The following is a 22786-nucleotide window of genomic DNA, read 5'->3' as shown; positions in this document are numbered from 1 at the left end:
CGCCCCATTGCCATGCCTATAGGGGACTTATGTTCAACTCCCACCTCACTCATTTATTTTCTTTCCTTTTTTGTTTTTATTTTCTTTATTTGTTTATAACTATCAAATATTTAGATTAATTCTTTAAAATTAATTATTTTTATTATAATTTCAGTATATAAATAATATATATTTTATTAGTTAAAAACGGTCCGATCCGGTTGAATCTCGATCAAAAAACTTTAAACCAATAAACATTCGTGCATTTGCAGTTATAATTGTGCCCAGACTTAATATTATTCCTGGAGTCGCCACTGCACTTACATAAATGAAATCAATTTTCTAAACTAAAAATTGATAAGAAAAAAACTTGTCTAAAAATCTTCATCCAAACTAGAAAGACATAATAGGTTCATTGTACGATCCATATTTATCTAGGCGTTCATGAAAATACTCTAATATTAAGCTTCCATTGATTTATTTTTTTGACACAAATCCTACATTGATTAGGAAGCCATGCAATACACAGTTACATATATAATAAGATATGCTCACATTTAACCAAACATTTATTTTAAATAATACAAATTTTTCAGAAGACAGATCATTTACTTTTTCTTAAAAAATAAACTAAAAATAGTTACTCACTCCCAATATATAAGACATCTTTGTAAAATTTTGTTGTTCCATTTTATAAGACCATTTTAAATGAAGAGAATTAAGAGATTATTATTTATCTCTCTCTTAATAATTGAAGAGTAATTTTCGAAAAGGAAGTTTGTTATTGACAAATTTAATGCAAAAATAACTTTTCTTAATTCGCTCGTGCTTTTGTGAAAGATGTCTTATATATTAAGATGGAGTGCTTCCTCAATCAGCGACAGTCCAGATCATATCATTCTCAAAGATCCAATGACACACTTCGATCCGACCCGGACCGGATCCAAGTGCCACAAATGCACCATGGGTGGGGCTCCAAGATGTTGTGTCCAAGTGGCAGATTGCAACAGCGCGATTAATCTTGACCTTAGACTGAGGGTCTAAAAGATCCGCTTCATAAACTCGAACCTTAGGAACTGAGTGACAATAGTATAATAAGTAAGGAAACATGGTCTGGTGACAAGATACAGACTCTATAACTTTCCCATGGTTTATTCCTCTAACTTGACTTAACATAACATTCTTATTCGACCCATTTACATTCTGAGTGGATTGAACCGTCACATTGCGGCCTAAAATAGAAGTTGCAAAGTCAATCATATCCTCAAGTGAACCCACACAACGCTTAACCTCACCCTTACTCGGCACCCTCTCACATTCTCTCAATGAGTTCACTATCATCTTTTCCATAGAAGAATTCTTAGACACCTTGAAAACTTGCTTCATATCGTCTAACTTGGAAGATGCAAAGGGCAATTTGGTCAAAATGGAGCGAGGCAAAAATGATCTTTCTGGTAATTTGTCCCTTATATCTGGCATGTGCATAACCATCCCTTGCTTCAACATCCTTTCGCGGAAAAACTTACCCGACTGAACCAATTTTTTTACCAAACTAGTAATTGAGTTAGTAGAAGAAGATTTAGTGTAGGAGATAAATAACATACCTTTCTTGACATAATCTTCGAAAGGGTTAGTAACACCGTAACTTGTGAAGCTAAGCGTCTTGTCTAAAACAACTCCTTTACGGTAACTTTGTGGATTTATATCCGGGAAGCAGAGGAGGTGTGCGGCAGAGCAGAATTCCGACAACTTTGTGGATAGTGTGTTGGTGCCCGCGTGCTTTGCAAAACAAGATGCGTCGGCGGCACTAAGGGGTGACACCTTCGAGAGGACGAAGGATGGCTTTGGCAAGTTGTTTTTGATCACTCTATTCCAATAGCGAATTACAAAGGCCTTTGGAGTGAACTGAGTTTGGTTTTTCATTTCTGCATAATCTACCGTCAAACCAACCTGCATTGATATAATTAGAGAGTGGAAAAATTAGACACTAGATTCAAATTTCTAAACATATTTAAATAATAATAATAATAATAATAATAAAAATTAAGATGCAACAAATTTAGTTGAAGATTTTTTTTATTGGTGCGAAATATGAACCAGCTATGTCCATTAACATTCTCTATATCGAGAAAATAAATTCCCGATCACATCCTTTTTCCATCACAATGTTAGAATCCGAGACTGAGACCTTACTTAAGTGATTCAAGTCTAGTTCTACTAGAATTAAATACAATATATTGCTAAAGTTAGTGTAAGATTGAGATACAATATGTAGTATTCACACGTGAATAGTGAAAAAAGAGTGATGAAAAATTTAAACTATATAATGCTTACGGTGAGTGTGGAAAGAAGGATATTAGTGAAGATAAAGATTGTGTGACAAAGTTGTTTCTGCATTCTAATTATATTTCTTAGTTTCTATAGAGATCAGATATGAGAAAAGAGAAAAGGGAGGAGTTGAGAATGTTGTGGGTTTTGTTGTTGCTCTATGCAATAATTTATAGATGTCTTCTCTTGTTAGACAGCTCTTTGACAGAACCGGTCACAATAACATTGGCATAAGCACATTGTATTATAACACTATTCAAGAGACAAGAACATGTTAGAATTGTTGTTAATTAATGTACTGATCAGGAGTTATCAATTATGAGATTGATACTTCAATTTTCTTTTATGTTATTGCTGACATTGACGATCACATATCTTCATGCAACTTCAATCTTCCTAAAGCATTAACTCATAACATAAAATGGAGATAGATAATTTCCAACAAATATTCAATGAACATGGTGGCTTCTAAGATGAGGGAACAATCAAATCTAACATGGATGTGGACTAAAAATGATCTGCTGCAATGACAAATTAATTCTTGGGTGAAAATAGAATTTTGAATGGTATTTAAAAATAAACTCGGAAATTGCAATTGTGCCCCATATATAACACTTATATTATATCTAGGTGTTAAATATTGTGTTAAATTGGAAAGGAACATATGGACATGTGAGATTTTGACCAGACATGTTTTCATATTTCACCATCATTGTCTATAGCTCGTTAAGACTTGATTAAATGTCATCACCCACCAAATAATCATCAGCTACCCACATAACTGATGTGTGGAAACAGATTATATGATGTAGATTTTAACACAGTTTACACGCTGCTTTAGATGAGAGCCGTCCGATTCAGATTGTACGATTGAGATCGTTTTAAGTGATTTTATAATAGAATTAATCTGAACGGTCTGAGTTGTAATTAATGGTCAAATCTAAAACTGTGTGATATGTAACTGTAGCAAATCTAAATGTATTCAGTGTAGTATGTCATGCTATGAAACTAACGAATGTGAGTCATCATATTGATAATTTGATAATACTACTCATCATTAAAGTTTTGATCATCATACATTACTTCTTAAAAAATTGAGAGTATTATTACCAACCATTAAAGTGCGTTTGATCTGCTAAAAAATAAGAGAATGGACAGGACAACTTCTGTTGTACTGTGTTTGATTTAAAAACTGTTCCTGGTACTGGACAAACTGGAGGCCAAAGGACAGGACAATAACTGAAATTCGTGTTCCCCGCAGAACCACGGGACAACTTTTTGTCCTCAGCACAAGTTGTGTAAAATACCAAAATAACATTTTGTTCACCAAACATAGTACAACACAAAGTTTGTTCAATATCTTAAACATTTGTCCTGTGCTGTTCTGTCTTGTACTGTTTTGTACTTTCTTGTTCAGTGTTTAATATTTTGCGGATCAAACGGACCCTTAAAGAAAACAAATCACAATTACGCCCCAAGCTTTTAAATAAGTTAAAGTAAAGGGTTTCTCGTTGCAGAAGATTTACACGTGGTGTTTACAAACTAATTATTAACAAACTTTTACTCTCTCTAGTCTTATTATAAGAGAAGTTTTACTTTTTAAATTCATCGTAAAACTAATGTATTATAGTCCAAATAAATTAGTTTTACAATAAACCTAAAAAGTAAAAATTCTCATATAATAAGAATTGGAGGGAGTACTTCACATAAAAATTTATTTCCATGCTTGTTCTCATCGATTGTTTGGTAAATATCTCCGATTCTTCAAAGGGTAATCTAAAAAAACCTAAATTTTTACATTTATCCCGAATGTTTTTAAATAAAATTTTTAAAAAATTCAAAATTATAATATTTTATATGATTTTTTTTGACATTTGAATTAGTAGAAAAACAGAACAACAAAAAGATACTTAAATAAGATAATCACATAGTGTATGTTTGTAATTATAGTAAATTTGAACTTGATAAAATTTTAGTAACATCATAATTTGATTAAGCTTCGTCAAAGTCAGGCGCTGACACATAACAATTCCTTCGAACTTATTGCAAATTTAAACATGCACATAGTTGATTGAAAATTTAAAATGATACATGTTTTTTTAAAGGAAAAACCATTTATTTCTAAAAAAAATAAAATAAATCGGATACTTGACGGTTGGCATATGACATATTCCATGTCAATCAGCAGTCGTCCATGTCATATCATTTTGAAAGATCCAATGACAAACTTCAATATGTCCCGGACCAGATCCAAGAGCCAAAAATGCACCATGAGTAGGACTCCAAGCAGTTGTATCCAAGTGACAGATGGCAACACCATGATTAATCTTCACCTTGGAAATTGTATCCAAAAGATCCGCTTCGTAGACTCGAACCTTTGGAACCGAGTGACAATAGTATAACAAATAAGGAAACAAACTCTGGTGACACGACACAGATTGGGTAACTTTTCCACCATTTATCTTACCCACTATAACATTCTTACTCGACCCATTTACATTTTCAGTAGACCGAACCTTAACACTGCGACCCAAAACAGAAGTTGCAAAGTCAATCATATCCTCAAGCGAACCCACACAACGCTTGGTCTCGCCCATACTCGGCGCCCTCTCACACTCACTCAATGCATCGACCATCATCTTGTTCATCGAGGAATTCTCAGACACCTTAAAAACCCGCTTCATCTCATTCAGCTTAGAAGACGCAAAGGGCAATTTAGTCAAAATAGAACGAGGCAAAAATGACCTTGGCGGTAACTTATCCCTTATATCTGGCATAGGCATAACCGTCCCTTCCTTCAACATCCTCTCGCGAAAAAACTTACCCGGTTGAACCCACGTTTTTACCAAACTACCACTAGTTACGACACTTGAAGAAGAAGCATTAGCATACTTAGCAAAAGAAATACCTTTTTTATCATAATCCTTGAAAGTGTTATTAACAGTATCATAACCTTTGAAACTAACCTTGTGATTTAGATCTGCACCTTTAGCATAGCCTATAAAACTTTCGGCTCCTGGAAAAATGGGTTTACGACCGTAATTTTCAAAATTAACGTGGACTCCAAGTCGTGAACTTTCACCGTACGAAATGAACGAATCATCACCGGCACTAGCAACGTCTCTGTAATTCGTGAATTTCTCCGCCGCATCAGTACTTCCTTTACCGTAATTCTTGAAATTCGTATCAGGCTCATTCAAGTGCTTACCATAGCTCGTGAAAGTGTCTTTAGCGCTTGTGCCTTTTTCTGAATAAGCAGAGAAATCGGTTTTGAACACGTTAGCGTGTGTTCCATACTCGGTGAAACCGTTAACGGCGTGAAGAGAGTCTTTGCCATAATTCGTGAAGCTTTGATTACCGGCGTTTGCGCCGTCGCTGTAGCTTGTGAATTTTTGTTCTCTTCCGGTAGTACCGGCGGTGTAGGTTGTGAATTTTATGTTAGGCACGTTGCTGTGTTGAGCATAGATTTTGAATTCACCTGATCCGCCGGCGGCGGTGGTTCCGTAATTGTTGAAGTCTTCATCCGACGCGTTGTTGTCGATGACGTAGTTAGTGAAACTGTCGTTGTGACCGGCGGAGCTTTTGCTGTATGTTTCGAATTCGTTGTGCTGGACGGTGTTTAAACCGACGGAGTAATTCTTGAACGCGTCGATTCCGTCGGATTTATGCGTTCCATAGGTGGTGAAATTTTCGTTGAAGCTGTAGGTGGTGAAATTCTGATCCACGCTGTAGACAGCAAAATGCAAGGGGTCGAAAGGACGTTGTTTAGCGAGGTCTGGGAAGCAGAAGAGGTGTGCGGCGGAACAGAACTCCGGCAGCTTTGTGGAGAGTGTGTTGGCGGCCGCGTGTTTCGCGAAAGCAGATGCATCGGCCGCACTAAGTGGCGAGGCCTTGGAGAGAATGAAAGATGGCTTTGGTAAGTTGTTTTTGATGACTCTGTCCCAATAACGAATTGCAAACGCCTTTGGAGTGAATGGATTTTCGCTTTTCTTATGATTTATTGCCAAACAAACCTGTAAGATTAAATGTAGTAAAGTAAGTAATTCAGTTCAAGTTAATGAGCTTCACTAGAAGATGCAAGAGTTCGGAAGAATTCAAATTTGAATTTTAGATAGAACAATTATTGATCGGACTTTAATTATGATGACCAAACTCTAGATTTAGGTGAGTATAGATGCAAGAATTAATTATTTGACAAAAGTATAATGATGATATGGAAAAAACCTCTTACATTGAGTATAGAGAATAGGATAAAGAGGGTGTGATTGAGTTGCTTCTGCATTTTGTTTCCTTTCTGGTTGAGTTATATTTTCTTGAATAGCTTCTACATGAAATATATTGAGACAAGAATGAAGGAAGTGAAGTGATAAGGTTGAGAGTGTGGTAGGTTTCTTTATTGTTGAGTGCAATATCATAGAATTGTAGAGTTTGTCTTGTATCCAAGATCCTAGACAGATCTGGTCACGAATAATTATAGCATTAGCGGTGTAGTATGAAAATTAGAAAAATGTTAAGGATATAGGTAGTACGTTGTTCTGAGTTTGGTCCTCAGTTCATTATAAACTAAGAAAATTAGAAAAATGTTAAGAAGGGTTTGAGAAATTAAATATAGTAAGATGGGAGCAGATTATCTCCCGTCACTTTTTTATAGAGTGAAATCTGGGCCTTGTTTTTTTGCTAGCTGCCTTTCCAATTTTTTAAGAATAAAATGACTTTAAATTTTAAAATGACTTTTTAACATGACTTTAAAATTTAATGTGGCCAATGTTGATGTTTTGATATTTTTATTAGTAGTTTGTACTATGTACTATAACAACACTATGCAGAGACCACTGAGTAGCACCGCAGAAACCAATAATGTTGATGGGGTTGAAACTTTAATTTTCTTAACTAAGTCTAATGAGCTTCACAAAAAATGACGAATTTCTTCTAGAAACCAGATGATTATAAACCTAAAAAAAAGAAGGCTTAATTACTTAATTGGTCCCTTAAAGACATTTATGGTTTCAAATTGGTCCCTTAAAGAAAAAAAGGGTCAAATTGGTCCCTTAAAGACCTTGCCGTTAAACATTTTGGTCCTTTCCGTCCAGAAACTGTTAATTTTTACAGGTGGCGAACTGGATGCTTACGTGGCTGCTCACATGGGTGCTTACATGGCTGCTTACTAGGTAAATCATTTAATTTTAAAATAAAAACTTAAAGTTAAAATTTAAAATAAAAAAGATTATAACTTCTCTCTCTTGTTCTTCATCTTCATCATCAACTTCATCAAACAAACCCCAAAAAAGAAACCAAATCCTCAAATTAGAAACAGAAATCCCTAAAAACACCCAAAAAAACCCCAAATTCACTCAAACCACTTTCTAACCATAAATCAAACCCCAAAACCTGCAAAATAAAAAAATAAAAACAAAACAATTTCAAAATAAAAAGCTTAGATCCATTCTGATTTCTTATTCTTTGCCACAAATCCAACTCAAAACCAAACCAAAATCAATATAAACATATGCACAACTTTGCCACAAATCCATTCTGATATTATTTTTTTTGTCTCTGTTTCTCTTATTGTTTATGTTTTTTCGTTTGATTTGTGATGGATGTGGAAGATGGTTGTTGTGATTGTTGAAAGTGGAAGATGATTGTGAGTGAATAGGTGAAAATGGAGGTGTTTATGGTTACTGGTTTTTGTTCTCAGTTTCCTTTCTTTTTACTCTTTCAATTTCTCTGCCTGTGAATTTGTTTTTGAGTTTTTTTTTTTTTTTGTTTTTAAGTGTTTCAAAATCTGGATTTGTGTTGATGAAGTTTATGAAGAAGACGGAAGGAAGGAGATGAAGAAAGGAAAATAAAACAAGGTGTTGGTAGTACATTATTAGATATAATAGATATTCAAGATCCAATGGTTTTTCTTTTGATAAGGAAATCCAATGGTTATTATTAAAAAATTATTGAAGTCTATGGTGGAGCACCTGAAGTGTTGGTCCACCTTATACTTTTGGGGTTAAAAGTTAACGGAAAGGACCAAAATGTTTAACGGCAAGGTCTTTAAGGGACCAATTTGGCCCTTTTTTTCTTTAAGGGACCAATTTGAAACCATAAATGTCTTTAAGGGACCAATTAAGTAATTAAGCCAAAAAAGAAACTTTTAAATTATACATATCCACTTTTTTTTTAATCTTGTTAAACTTAGTTCCTTAGTTACCAAAACATTGTGTTAGAGATTTTTTTTAATAGAATGAGATAATTTCAATCTGAAAATCCGTAGACTATTAACATTTGAATAAATTTCATCGTTCAATAACGTCTAAATTCATAGATAATATAAAATTTTAGGGAAAACTAAAATAATTTAGGCTTTAATGCACTTTTAATCCCCCTATTTTGAAAAACTTGAACTTTTGATCCCCTATTTTAAAAGTCAGCTTTTTGATCCCCTATTTTAGTTTTTTCTCAATTTTGGTCCCCCATTTCAATTTGGTCAAAGTTTTGCTTATGTGTCATGCTAATTGATGATGTGACAGTGTCCATATTGACATATCATATTCCATGTCATTATTATTATTTTTAAAAATCAAATATTATGTTTTAAAAATATTAAAATAATAAAAAATAATTAATTAAATAATTAAAAATAGCAAATTACCCAAATATATAATTAAAAATTACTAAATAACCCAAATATTTTATTAAAAATTAATAAATTACTCAAATAAATAATTAAAAATAGTAAATTACTCGAAAATATAATTAAAAATTAGTAAATTACCCAAAAAAAATTTGAACAAGTAAATTACCCAAATATATAATTAAAAATTACTAAATACCCAAATATTTAATTAAAAATTAATAAATTACACAAATATATAATTAGAAATCAGTAAATTACCAAAAACTATAATTAAAAATAGTAAATTACCCAAAAATATAATTTAAAAAAATATTTGGGTAATTTAGTAATTTTTAATTATATTTTTGGGTAATTTACTGATTTCTAATTATATATTTGTGTAATTTATTAATTTTTAATTATATATATGGGTAATTTACGTGTTCAATTTTTTTTGGTTAATTTATTAATTTTTAATTATATTTTTGAGTAATTTACTATTTTTAATTATATATTTGAGTAATTTATTAATTTTTAATTAAATTTTTGGGTTATTTAGTAATTTTTAATTATATATTTGGGTAATTTGCTATTTTTAATTATTTAATTAATTATATTTTATTATTTTAATATTTTTAAAACATAATATTTGATTTTAAAAAATAATAATAATGACATGGAATATGATATGTCAATATGGACACTGCCACATCATCAATGAGCATGACACATAAGCAAAACTTTGACCATATTGAGATGTGGGACCAAAATTGAGAAAAAACTAAAATAGGGGGATCAAAAAGTTGGCTTTTAAAATAGGGGGATTAAAAGTTTAAGTTTTTCAAAATAGGGGGATCAAAAGTGCATTAAAGCCAATAATTTAATATGTTATGAGATTCATTAAGATTAATATGATATAAATTTTTAATTTTAATGATAAATTTTATACTCGTTAAAATATCACCAATACAATTTAATTTTATCTAATATTTGAAATTTATTTATATATATGGACCTCTCCTTTTAAAAAGAATAATAGTTTGTGCTTTGTGCAGGATTTATTGCAAACATGGCCTCATTTTTGGAGTGACAAACATTGCAATTTCTATTGAAAAATAAAAAATAAAAAGCTAAAGTTGCAGCATGCAGGAATCAAACTGCTGCCATTTGAGATGCTGGCTTGGCCAAAGACAATCTTGTGATAATACAACACAATTATATCTATATATATCATCATATCATGAACAAAAGTATATTGTATATATATATATATATATATATATATGGGGGCTGCTAACTTAGACCCAGTTGGGTCTAAGTTAGCAAGGTGCACCTTTTCAGTTGGACAAAAATACCCATTTTTTTAATTTTTGAAAGAATAGAGCAACAGGGGCATTTCTGTAATTTTACCCAACAATACACGCGCCCCCAACTTCTTTTCCCCCCCCCAGGACGCGTGGCAGCGTGTGATTGCACAAAATCCGCGCGCGTGCATCACACGCGCCGATAGGCGCGCGTGGCTGCAGCCCACACGCGGAGAGAGAAACTTTTTAAAAAAGAAAGGTCACGTGTCAGCATATGATTGGCTGCGTTAATTTTTTTTTCATTTAATACTTTAAACTCAATTATTTCATTGTAAATTAATTTTTTATTTTTTTATTTTTATACCAAAATTCATATTTTTTTTTTGTCTACAAATAGAGACTTGGTTCGTTTGATTTGGACACAGAAAAAAAAAACCCAATTTTTCACTACCTAAATCTCATTTTTCACTACCTTACATCAACTCACTTAAACCATTCTACTAGGAAAATGGTTTCAGAGTACAAATCGCTGAAACCATTCTACATGCTAAATGGTTTCAGAAGCAAATAACTAATAATCAACTTACTGAAACCATTCTACCAGCAAAATGGTTTCAGATTACAACTCTCTGAAACCATTGTACCAGATAAATGGTTTCAGAAGCAAAAACAATTAATAAATTACTCACTGAAATTCTACCAGTAAAAATGGTTTCAGAATACAACTATGTGCAACCATTCTACAAGCTAAATGGTTTCAGAAGCAAATGACTAATAATCAACTTACTGAAACCATTCTACCAGCAAAATGGTTTCAGATTACAACTCTCTGAAACCATTGTACCAGATAAATGGTTTCAGAAGCAAACACAATTAATAAATTACTCACTGAAATTCTACCAGTAAAATGGTTTCAGAATACAACTATGTGCAACCATTCTACAAGCTAAATGGTTTCAGAAGCAAATGACTAATAATCAACTTACTGAAACCATTCTACCAGCAAAATGGTTTCAGATTACAACTCTCTGAAACCATTGTACCAGATAAATGGTTTCAGAAGCAAACACAATTAATAAAATTACTCATTGAAACCATTCTACCAGTAAAATGGTTTCAGAATACAACTATGTGCAACCATTCTACCAGTAAAATGGTTTCAGAAGCAAACATTAGTTTTTAATTACCGTTTTATCTCATTTAATTAACTAAAAATAGTTTCAAGTCTCCACAAATTTCATAAAATACACCAAAAGTTCCAGAATATTATCTACTATTTTCCTGGTATAATGGTTTCAGTGAGTTGGTTGAGTGGTGCGTGTTAAATTACAACACACAAGTAACGTATTTAGTAGACAAAAAATGAGATTAAGGTAGTGAAAAATTGCGTTTTTTTTTCGGTGTCCAAATCAAACGAACCAAGTCTCTATTTGTAGACAAAAAAAAATTATGAATTTTGGTATAAAAATAAAAAAATAAAAAATTAATTTACAACGAAATAATTGAGTTCAAAGTATTAAATGAACAAAAATCACGCCCAGCCAACCATTGTGTGACACGTGTCCTACTTTTAAAAAGCAAATTTTTCTCTCTCCAGGTTGTAATCCAGTGTGGCGCAGGCGCTGGAATCTGATGGATCAGGATGATCTGGGCTGTCTGATTGATCAGACAGTCTTGATGAGATCAGATCTTGGCTGTCTGATGGAAATCAACGGTCTGTAACCATGGTCCTTCGGTACGCGCGCGACACTGGATCCGCGTCTATTAATGGGTATTTTGGGAAAAGAATGTGGGGGCGCGTGTATATGGTTGGTAAAATTACAGAAATGCCCCTGTTGCTCTATTCTTTCAAAAATTAAAAGAATGGGTATTTTGGTCCAATTGAAAAGGTGCACCTTGCTAACTTAGACCTAACTAGGGTCTAAGTTAGAAAACCCCTATATATACCTATAAAAAATGAAGAAAAAAAATAATTTGGGACGGGCCATAGCCCTGCCCAGCCCAGCCCATGAGAGGCTTCGCCCCTGGGTGAGGAGGACACATCCAGAATCGTGTATAACACTTGTTGAATGAATGTAGTGGCCAACTCATTATGTTCCCTTATGAGGAGGTCCGTGTGTTAAAAGCAAAATAGATTTTAGGACAATGCTTCTTGGATTTTGATGATAACAATATATAAAGAAATAATTGAGTACTTTAATGTATGTTCAAGTGTGCAGGATAGTATAGATTAAAAATTTATTTTGGTAGAAATTTGCTTCTGAAGGACATACCGAGCATGCTACAAAAGTCAACTTTAGATGACAAAAGCCAACTCTAATGGCTTACAAGTTCTGAAAACAAACGTGCTTTTGAAGAAGAGAGCTTCCGAGAAGAGTCAACAAAGTCAAAGTTTTAAGCAAAACGCTTCAAGAGCATCATCTGCATCTGACGAACAAATTTTGAAGAGTGGTTAAGCAGAAGAAAAGTTCTAAAGCTGAATTGAGTTTTTGAAGGATTCAAGTTTCGCCAAAATTCTGAAGTGACAGTGTCAAATATTGTACTTTTCTGAAGAGTTTGTTCATAGGACCGACACCTTTGTCCTCTTATTCAAGAATTTCAACACAATTGACTTTGTCTCTTACCATCATGATACTTTAAAAGTATATCCGAGACCGCCTTAGATCTTTTCATCTTTGAAATGTTCTTAAAGTGATAAGCACAGACATATTGTTAAATACAAAACAAGGCCTTACAATATTTCTTCTTTTCTTCTTTATATTCACTCTTTGTACATCGGTTGGATTTTCACCTAATTCATCATAACCATTATGCACCACTTATATTTCATGTGCTCCAAACAAAGCCTTCATCAAAGAATTATGTCGTTTCTTTCATCCATCAAGAACCAAAAGATTCAACAGAAAGTTGGCATTGAAATTCATGATTTCTTTGCAAGAATTTTTTTGAATCACTCACACTTCACTTGTGTTTCCCCGAGATTGGTCCTATAACAATTCTCTTGTATTTCCTTGAATTTCATCCCAAGGCTCTAGATGTCAACTATAAGCGGAGCTTATGAAGTTTCTTGCTAGGGAAGCTATTAAATGATGAATGGTTAATTAGTGACTAAAAATGAAGAGAATCATTGTTGTAATGTGATTTTCATTAAACAATAAGAGTGTGATTAATTAACTTGAAAAACAAGTAACAACTAAAACAATTTTTAACTAAGTTTTGGATTAGTTGTTTAAGCCACTTTTGGATTAGTTATTCAACATAAACAAAGTTTAACAAACGATTTAACCAAACATGTCTAAGCTTTTTTAGATGAAATAATAAGCACTCCCTAAATTTTACACACGCAATTACGGCATAAGTTATGGTGCATAAGCCTTGCTTATGCACACCATGCATAAATACCCCATATTGCTTAGCGCGCCCCCAGTTTGCTTAATGCACCCCTCATGTTGCTTAGCACACCCCCCAAGATTGCTTATCGCCCCCAGTTTACTTAGCGCGCCCCGAAATTGCTTTGTGCGCCCCCAAATTGCTAAGCGCGCCCCCACCCCCAACATAAATAACACACAAAACCATTCCACAAGTAGAATGATTTTGGATTACAACCCTGTAAAACCATCCGACAGTAAAAATGGTTTTGACATTATAAGTACATCTAATGTGAAACCATTCCACAACAAAAATGGTTTTGGGGGCGCGCGAGAAAATTTGGGGGGTGCGTGAGGAAAAAATTGGGGGGCGCGAGAAAATCTAGGGGTGCGGTAAGTATATGGGTGGGCGCTAAGCAATTTGAGGGGTGCGTTAAGCATGGTGCATACGGAAAAAGCTTATGCACCATAACTACTTCCCGCAATTACAAGGTCCTGAATTAGAACATGGATCACGATGGTTTTTTTTTTTCAAAAAAATAAAAATAAAAATATTAGCAATGATTGGTATCAGAAATTAGATTAGATACAAGTTGAAAAGGGATATCTTCTATCCATACCCTTTTGGGCACACTAATAACTAAGTGGGCCAACTTGTGAGCCACATTATTTCCTTGCCTAGGTTCAGCTGTGGTTAGTTTTTTTTTTTTTTTTTTTGTGCACAGTTGTGGTTAGTATTTGTTTGCGAATTAGTTTTTATAGACTGAATGAGAGTTTTTTTTTTTATTGTCTTAGATGAAGTGGTAATCCACTGAAAATAAAGTCACATATAATTGTGAGATCCCGTGTTCGAACCCGGGTCACGACGTTCGACCTAACAATTTCGACATTTTTGCCAGTTGAGCTAGAACTTATGGGACACTTATTTTTCTATTTTAAATTACGAACATTATATTTTTTTTCTGTGTGTGTATAAATTGAGTATTTTATACATATAATTACGTAGACTAATCCTTTGAATTTTGTGGGATTCAAATAGATGTCAAACTTTCGGTAAAAGTTTTAATGATGCTGCATACTTAAGTTAGGGATTGAACCCAAAACTTTGGTTAGACTATACAAGAGACTGTTGGTGTAAGCCCTAGAGGCCAATAGTTTATGTTAAACTTATGCTATGTATCATGACATTTATTATTAAATAAAGTATGACATTCTTTATTATAATTGTTGTAAAGATTAATAAAGTCCCTAGAATAGATAGTTCATGTGATGAAACATTAAGTGAGACTTAATCGTGAGATTACATTAACTTAAAGAACACTATTCTTAAAAGTATCCGTAGTCAAGCTTTAATATGAAGTGGGATAATAATAAAGCGTAGAGACTATTATGTATGTAGACTGATGACCACATCTCACGGGTCATGAATATGAGATATTAAGTCTATACATAGGTATAAGTATTAGGAGTAATATTTATATTGGATTGACCCACCATGAGAGTACTACATAGTATGTTATGAAAGTATCATAAGATACTCTCATAGTGATAATAGTGTATATCACTCTTAGACCTGAAACCACTATGATCCCTAGATGTGGACTTAAATGTTTTATTGTCGTTCAAACGTTATCTGTAACATGATAATTATAACGTCGGTTAATGGGCATTTGACGAACCATGCTGAGGGACATGAGTGTCATAGATGGGATTTGTCCCTCCTGCATAACGGGAGATATATCTTTAGGCCTCTTGATGAACATGACTGAAAAATTGCATGGCCATGCCGAATTAAGTCAATATGAGATATTGGACTTATTCGTTACTCAGTATGCTTCGGGATCAAGAAATACAAATATTGAACTATACAAGGATGACACTATCTATGTCTTGTGTTCAATAAAGATATGAGGACAAAGGAGTAATTGTACACATATATATTATCATGGAAAGGTTTCGTAAGATCACCTGACATTCTTGTCACTTGGGTAGCAGTGATGTATTGCTAGATACCGCTCACTGTTTATAATATTAAAATAGGATTTAATATTATTGCCAACGTGGCAAGATCCTATAGGGTCACACACAAATGAACAGTCATAAGGAGAAACATAAGTAAGACTTATGAATAGGGTGCAATTAGTAAAAAATTGCTAATTAGTTGGCAAAAGGTTAATGGGCTTAAGGAAGTCCACTATCACTTGACTTGGAGAGCATACAAAGAGGTTCTATAAATAGAACCCTTATGCTATAGTCAGAAACACTTTTTGGTTTTTGAGAAAAACAAAAGAGCACTCTCTTCTCTCTAACCTCTGATTACTTGGCTAGTATCGGGTACCGGAGGAGAACCGTTCGGTGTGGACGAGTAGAGGCTTTGCTAGGTTGCTCAGCTTGTGATCGAAACTTCTCTTCCACTACTTGTAAGGTAACAACACTATCACTGATTCATTGCTCTTTCGTAATGATCCAAGGAAAGGAAATCGAATTTTTATAAATTCCGCTGCTTCTGATATATTGATTTCCCTTCAGTGGTATCAGAGCCAATTATGAAACCTTGAATCGGATTGTTTTGTTTACTGTTTATGTTTAAACAATTTGTTTAAATTCGTTTACACATATTTGAATTAATTAAATAATAAAGGGAATTAAAATCGGCATCACATCAACTTTAAACCCTATGCGATAATAGTATATGTGATATACTGATTTTGATCATAAAATAATTAAGTCATGATATTTGTTCGTATTTGATAATTGATATTTGAAACTTCGGAACCGTATCTGGTGAAGTGCTTCGGAACCGAATCTGGTGAAGTTTTAAATTTCGATCATCATGTAGAATAAAGAATCAAAGTACTTGATTTGGTATGATCATGTTATTGCAATAAGGATTTATAACGGTGCAAGTGTTGTGTCATTATAAGTAGGGTTTACAAAGTGGCGGTTAGGGTTCTCGTATCAAGTGTTGATACAAAATCAATTTATCATGCGTCTTTTGTTTTCAACAAGCTGAGGACGAAAATCATCTTTTCTTTTCATGTCCTTTTAGTAAGGGAGTATGGAACAAAGTTTTATCTTGGTTAGGGACATCGTTACAAACCGGAGTCGAAGGTAGAGATCATTTTCTTTTATTTGGTGATTTGTTCAAAATGAAAGACAAAGGTCGTGTTCGGTACTTGGTATGGTTGGCAACCACTTGGAATATTTGGAATCTTCGCAATAAAGTAATTTTTAAGGGCAATATTCCGGATGTTTCGTCATTATTGGAGACAATTAAACTTCATTCTTGGTTGTGGTTCACTAGTCGGTATGGGCGTAAGACTTGTATTCCTTTTCCTTTTTGGTGTTTAAATCCTATGTCATGTATTATGAGCACTTAATTTAGTGTTTTTTGTTGTAAGGGTTTGAGTACCCCTTTGTACTCCTTATAATAAAATTTTGATTATAAAAAAAAAAACAAAATCAATTTAATTCAAATGAATCTTTTCATAAGAATTAAGCCAGATTGTTTCCAAGTGATAATTACCGGTATACGTGGCTGATTTATATATATACATAAATATTTTTGACATATCTATGGTGACATATTTTTCCATCGGATATTTGATACATATGTTTAATAAATATATGTTTGATATATCTATGGGAGACATATGTTTGATAATTACCGGTAATTGATCACATGGAAACATATTTTCTATCAACTCATGCGTGATATATGATGATATACCACTCCTTTTAGTTTTTTTTTTGAATTTGGTTCAAATAAAATTAGAGTTAATAAATTATTCAGCTGAACTCCGGCTAACTCTATGTAGTGTGATCAATTGCCGGATTTTAATTTAATTTATTTAATTATGAGACTTTAATAATAATAATAAAAGTGTGTTTGTTATTATTTTATTGTGAGTGATTATGGCCTTAGTCTTTTATTTCATTTGTTGGGATTTTGAAATACGGTCTGCGTGTCGTGCCTCTCTCTTAAATTCTATATGTACATTCTCTTCTCATCCACTCCCTCGTATGTAAAACGAGTTTTTCTTTTATGTAATGTAATTAGAATAAAAGGAAGTAAGAAGAACCGTGACGCTTGAACAACCTTGGAGGTCTAGCTTGGAGAAGCAAAGTCGTTTCTAGGACTAGTTTAGATTCTCTCATTGGCTTGAGAGGATCATAGCGTTAGGGTCCATAATCATATCACTTTTATTTTGTGTAATTGTTATGCATGCTTGAATGATTGGAGTGCAAATATATATGATATATAAGCCGTGGTGAGGTGAGATCAAATTAGCTAAAATCCTTCATCTAATATATTAAGTTCAATGCTTTCCAAAATGGATAACACCCTTCAAGATCAATATCGAATGTGTGGGTTTGCCTCCGTGAAGCACACGTTTTATAATGGTAAGTTGCGGTGTGGTAGTTCCATCTACCCGATTGTTATTCGTTTGGGTTTAACTTAACTAAATTTATTTTAATAAGATTAGAATATATTTAGAAGCAATAATTGGGAACGTTTATACGATAGATAAGAGTAAGAGTTACTCACCCAAATGATTTGAAAGTTGTATATGATACAATTGGAAATGTTCCTACCTAAATAACTAAGTTTTGGGGGATCAGCCCCCGCTGACTCAAAACAAGGTGAAATAAGGATTTCAACCCTCTAGAAAATCTTCCAACGGGATTTTCCGAATCATATGCTTGAAGGTCATTTGATTTGAATAAAATAGTGGGAGCGTATTTAATTAAAGGCCGAATTAAATATGTTAAACTCGTGATACTTACTTTGTATGTTTTAAATTGTAGATGGCATCTAACACCTCAAACAACATTTTGCGATCTATCATTGAGAAGGATAAACTGAATGAAACAAACTTTTTAAACTGGCACAGAAACTTGAGGATTGTCCTCAAACACGAGAAAAAGCTGTATGTGCTAGATGAGCCTGTTCCTGAAGAGGCACCTGATGGGGCTACTAGGGCTGAAAGAGATGCTTATAATAGGCATGTCAATGATGCCATAGAAGTCTCGTGCATCATGCTTGCGACCATGACTGCTGAGTTGCAAAAACAGCACGAAAACATGGCGGCGTTCGATATGATCGAACACCTCAAGACTCTATACCAAGAGCAAGCAAGGCATGAAAGGTTTGATGTCTCAAAGGCTCTCTTCCAAACCAAGCTGTCGGAGGGAAACCCTGTAGGGCCTCATGTACTCAAAATGATTGGGTATGTAGAGAACCTTGAAAGGTTGGGTTTACCCCTTGAGAGGGAACTGGCTATTGACCTCATCTTGCAATCGTTGTCGGAGAGTTTTAGCCAATTTGTCATGAACTTCTTAATGAATGACATGGATAAATCATTGCCCCAGCTTGCAGCCATGTTAAGAACGGCTGAAAAGAACATGAAAGGAAGAGGGAAGACCATCTTGATGGTTGATGACTTCGTGTCATTTCTATGTTCTTTTAAGCAAATGCAAGCAAACAAGTAGTTTTTACCATATTTTAGTACAATAATACAAGGAATTACATTGAGTTTTAATGTTTCTCGGATTGGAAGAAAGGAATCAAATTTGGTGTTATTGCTGTCAACGAAGCCTGGCTCAAGAAAACCAAGCCTGGCTCAGAAAAATTTTATTTTTCTGTCTGAGCCACTGCAATCTGCGCCCAGCTTGGGTAGAGCCAAGCCTGGCTTGGCACGAATTCTGCACTATAAATTGGAAACAGTTTCTCATTTTAGGGTTACGAAATATTGGATCAAGAACTGATTTTTGACGGCTATTTCAGAGGATCAAAGAGGCATTCAAGCAAGGATTCAAGGGTGGAAACACATCTAATCCCTTCTTGTAATGATGATTTCTTTCACTCATGTTAATGTAATTTCTTATTTGAACATGTTTGGCTAAATCTTTATGATTGATCCTTAGGGGATTATAATTACTTTTGATCTTGAAGAATGGGATTGTCATTTGATATGATGAATGAATTACAAAGTTAGTTTCTATTGATTATTCTTTATGCTTAATGCTTTATATGATTTGGCCAATTGTATGATGATTTCAATCATTTGTTTTACTATGAAAATAGGAATGAATCATCGATCTAGGAATAATTGATCAATTGACTTTACTTAAGACATTTTGGATTGTTAATTGAGATTTAAAAGATTAAAGTTTTTATTCCTCAATTGATCATCGATCATCCTAAGAAATTAGGTGTTGGCGTTGTTTGATTGGCCTCATTTTGCTAAAACATGTGATCTTTCCTGATGTGGAACTACATGCTTCCACCATCCAGTATAAGCAAGATGTTCGGTACAATGCTTCAACATTGGATACCACATCCAGTAGGCCGGGCCTGTGTATGTTGAGATCTCGCGCCTAAGTTCTAAATATGGAATCCATAATAAATGATCGTTTGTGATAAGGAGCGTTGTCACGCATAATTATTAATGGATCTCGTGATCAAGTTTTGCTTACTAATCAGATCTTCAAGTTAAGGAAACAAAACATTTTAATCGAAGAATATTCCTTGAAGGATCCATTAATCAAGCTATGCCATTGAAGCCTAACTGAAGACCTAGCCTGAGCTCGGGAAGGCTATTTAAAGAAGGTTGAAGCCTTTGTTCAAATCACTGAAACCAGAATTGAGTCTTACAAAGCGTGAGTTTAGGTTTTAGTATTGTGTTTATTGTGTTCTAAGTCTTGTGTTGATTTCCCACTAGACTAGGAACTGTGTGTTTGTGCATTGTAATATCTCTGGAGCTTCTAAGCAAGGAGATAGTGTGTGTATACAATTCCAAAGCTTTTAAGTAAGGAATTGGTGTGTGTTTTATGAAGTGTGTCTTCACATATTAAATCTAGTATTGTACGATCACAGTGGCTGTGGTCAAGAGGAGGTGAGCGGAGGTTCTCATACCTAGGTGTGTCTTAGGTAGAATATAGCACGGGTGGTGATTAGGTGAGAAGTCATAAACGGGAAGTTTATTGAGGGCTTCAAACTAATACTATCATAGTGGATTCACTCCTGGATTGGTATCCCCCAGAGTAGGCTTATGCTGAACTGGGTTAACAAATTACTGTGTTAATTTATTTTCAGTTTGTTTAGTTTATTATTCCTTGTGTATGCGCTATTGGATGTTGGATCATTGATTCACGCATTAAGAGTGTATTATAGTGGTGAAGCGTTGAGTACAACATCTTAACACTAGTGTGCCAGAATTTCATTAGGGATTAATGATCAAGGGAGAGGATTATGTTACCAAGACATTGGGCATAATCAATTATGTTTAATCTAATCATGAAACTAAATTGAGTAATTTGTTATCATACATGAAATTACCAAGAGAAATAGTAATTAGATGAACCAAAAGGATCAATCGCTTATCTTTATCAATTTGAATTTTAAGTCATTTCTTAAGTTTATGATCAAAACTTTGAACCAAGCAAACTCCCCCCTTTGTTACTATTATGTCAATTTTCTTAAGTATGCCTTCAATTTCCATTTGAATTACAACAATCCCTGCGGAAAGAACGATTTATTATACTACTTGACGGCGATTTAGTACACTTGCTAAATTTCTATCAAGTTTTTGGCGCCGTTGTCGGGGATTGTTGATTGATTCAACAAGGCAATTGGACATTACTTAGTAAAATTCACTATTTTTTATTTTTGTTGCTTTTCTCATAAAAAAAAAACAAAAAAAAAAAACAAGTTCTAAATTTTATTTTCTTTTTCATTCTTGTGTAGTGCAGTTGCTTCTAAAGGTATTTTCTGGTTGTTTATGCAAGGTAGGAAGGTAGTTAGAGAACTTCTCTTTGACCCTGAGATCGAGAAAACAGCTAAAGCAAACAGAAAAGCGGCGCGATTAGCTCGTGAAGCTGCTCGGTTAGCAAGTGTTGCACCAAACATAAGTGAAGAGGAGATTTCTAGTCCAGACGTACCGGACGACGAAGCCAACATCATGGCTGCAGATCCACCACCTCCTTTAAGGACACTAGGTGATTACGGCCAAAGAAACAATGGAGAACTGGCGAATTTGGGATTTCAACCAAGAAATCCAGTGTCATTTGAGATTAAAAATTCAGTGCTAAGTGCCCTCAAGGAAGATCAATACTCTGGTGCCGAGTCTCAATGCCCAAACATCCATTTGCAACGTTTCTATGAGGCATGTGACTATACTGATCCACCAAATATATCTGAATCATCAAAGAGGTTAAGGCTTTTCAAATACTCCTTAACTGGAAGAGCAAAGGACTGGTTAGATACCATACCACCGAACACCATCAATACTTGGCAAGAGCTGGAAATTAAATTCTTAGATAGGTACTTTCCCATTCATAAGTACCTTGAAAGAAAAGCTGAAATTACAAGCTTTGAGCAGGGAGATTCTGAAACTTTGTATGATGCATGGGAAAGATTTAAACTTTGTCTGAAGAGATGTCCCAAGCATGGGCTTGATAATCATACTCAGATGCAGCATTTTACTCAAGGATTAAGGCCTCAAACAAAAATGTTTTTGGATGCATCGGCAGGTGGGTCATTGAAAAATAAGAATGAAATTGAAGCTAGAGAGTTAGTGGAATCCATGGCTCAAAATGAGTATAGAGTTCAAAATGATCGGGGTGCGAAGAAAAAGCCAGGCATGCTAGAGCTTGATACTCAAACCGCTCTCCTAGCTCAATCAACTTTGATGAATACTCAAATGGCAACAATGTTGAAACACTTTACAAATTCTTCCAATCCACAAATGCAAGTCATGGCAGCTCAAGATTTGAAATGTGATTTTTGTGGGCAAGGCCATGCCAACGGTGAATGTTTTCCTGAAGGTTCAGAAGAAGCTAAATATTTAGCTAATTTCAAGAGAAGCAATCCCAATCACAACCCGTACTCTAACACTTATAATCCGGGTTGGAGAGATCATCCAAATTTTGGTTGGGGAGGAAATCAAGGGTCTTCTCAATCTCAACAACAATCATCTTCACAGAATTCTCAACAAAGAAAACCGTCTCAGCTAGAAGATACTCTTACTCAATTTATCAAGGTGACTCAAGGAAATTTTGAGGCAATGAAGATGAGCCAAGATCAGATGAAAGCCAATCAAGATCAGATGAAAGCCAATCAAGACATTGCCAACAAGAATCATGAAGCTTCAATTAAAAACCTTGAAAATCAAATGGGTCAATTGTCAAGACAATTTGCA

The 22786-nt window shown here is 34.1% G+C and overlaps 2 protein-coding genes across 2 annotated transcripts; both read right to left on the bottom strand.

Moving 5' to 3' along the window:
• Positions 1–414: 414 nt before the first annotated feature.
• Positions 415–2449, bottom strand: LOC123920353 (polygalacturonase-1 non-catalytic subunit beta-like). Its single transcript, XM_045972626.1, has 2 exons — positions 2314–2449; positions 415–1929 (listed from the first exon to the last, which is right to left on the bottom strand). Exons 1-2 carry the CDS (start codon positions 2374–2376, stop codon positions 850–852), a joined length of 1143 nt encoding a protein of 380 aa, XP_045828582.1. The 5' UTR covers positions 2377–2449; the 3' UTR covers positions 415–849.
• A 1793-nt stretch (positions 2450–4242) lies between these two features.
• On the bottom strand, positions 4243–7049 carry LOC123920352 (polygalacturonase 1 beta-like protein 3). The gene is made up of 2 exons (XM_045972625.1): positions 6539–7049; positions 4243–6320 (listed from the first exon to the last, which is right to left on the bottom strand). The coding sequence occupies exons 1-2, from the start codon at positions 6587–6589 to the stop codon at positions 4485–4487; spliced, it is 1887 nt and encodes a 628-aa protein (XP_045828581.1). The 5' UTR covers positions 6590–7049; the 3' UTR covers positions 4243–4484.
• Between the last annotated feature and the right edge of the window lie 15737 nt (positions 7050–22786).

Source organism: Trifolium pratense, linkage group LG4, assembly GCF_020283565.1.
Source record: "Trifolium pratense cultivar HEN17-A07 linkage group LG4, ARS_RC_1.1, whole genome shotgun sequence".
NCBI classification, from domain to species: domain Eukaryota; kingdom Viridiplantae; phylum Streptophyta; class Magnoliopsida; order Fabales; family Fabaceae; genus Trifolium; species Trifolium pratense.
This window is presented reverse-complemented; position numbering and strand designations above follow the sequence as displayed.

Coding starts and splice junctions, on each gene's coding strand:
- LOC123920352 (XM_045972625.1), bottom strand. CDS start 6,589: ATGCAGAAGCAACTCAATCACACCCTCTTTATCCTATTCTCTATACTC. Junction 6,321..6,538: donor TCCTATTCTCTATACTCAAT/GTAAGAGGTTTT, acceptor TTAATCTTACAG/GTTTGTTTGGCAATAAATCA.
- LOC123920353 (XM_045972626.1), bottom strand. CDS start 2,376: ATGCAGAAACAACTTTGTCACACAATCTTTATCTTCACTAATATCCTT. Junction 1,930..2,313: donor TCCTTCTTTCCACACTCACC/GTAAGCATTATA, acceptor ATATCAATGCAG/GTTGGTTTGACGGTAGATTA.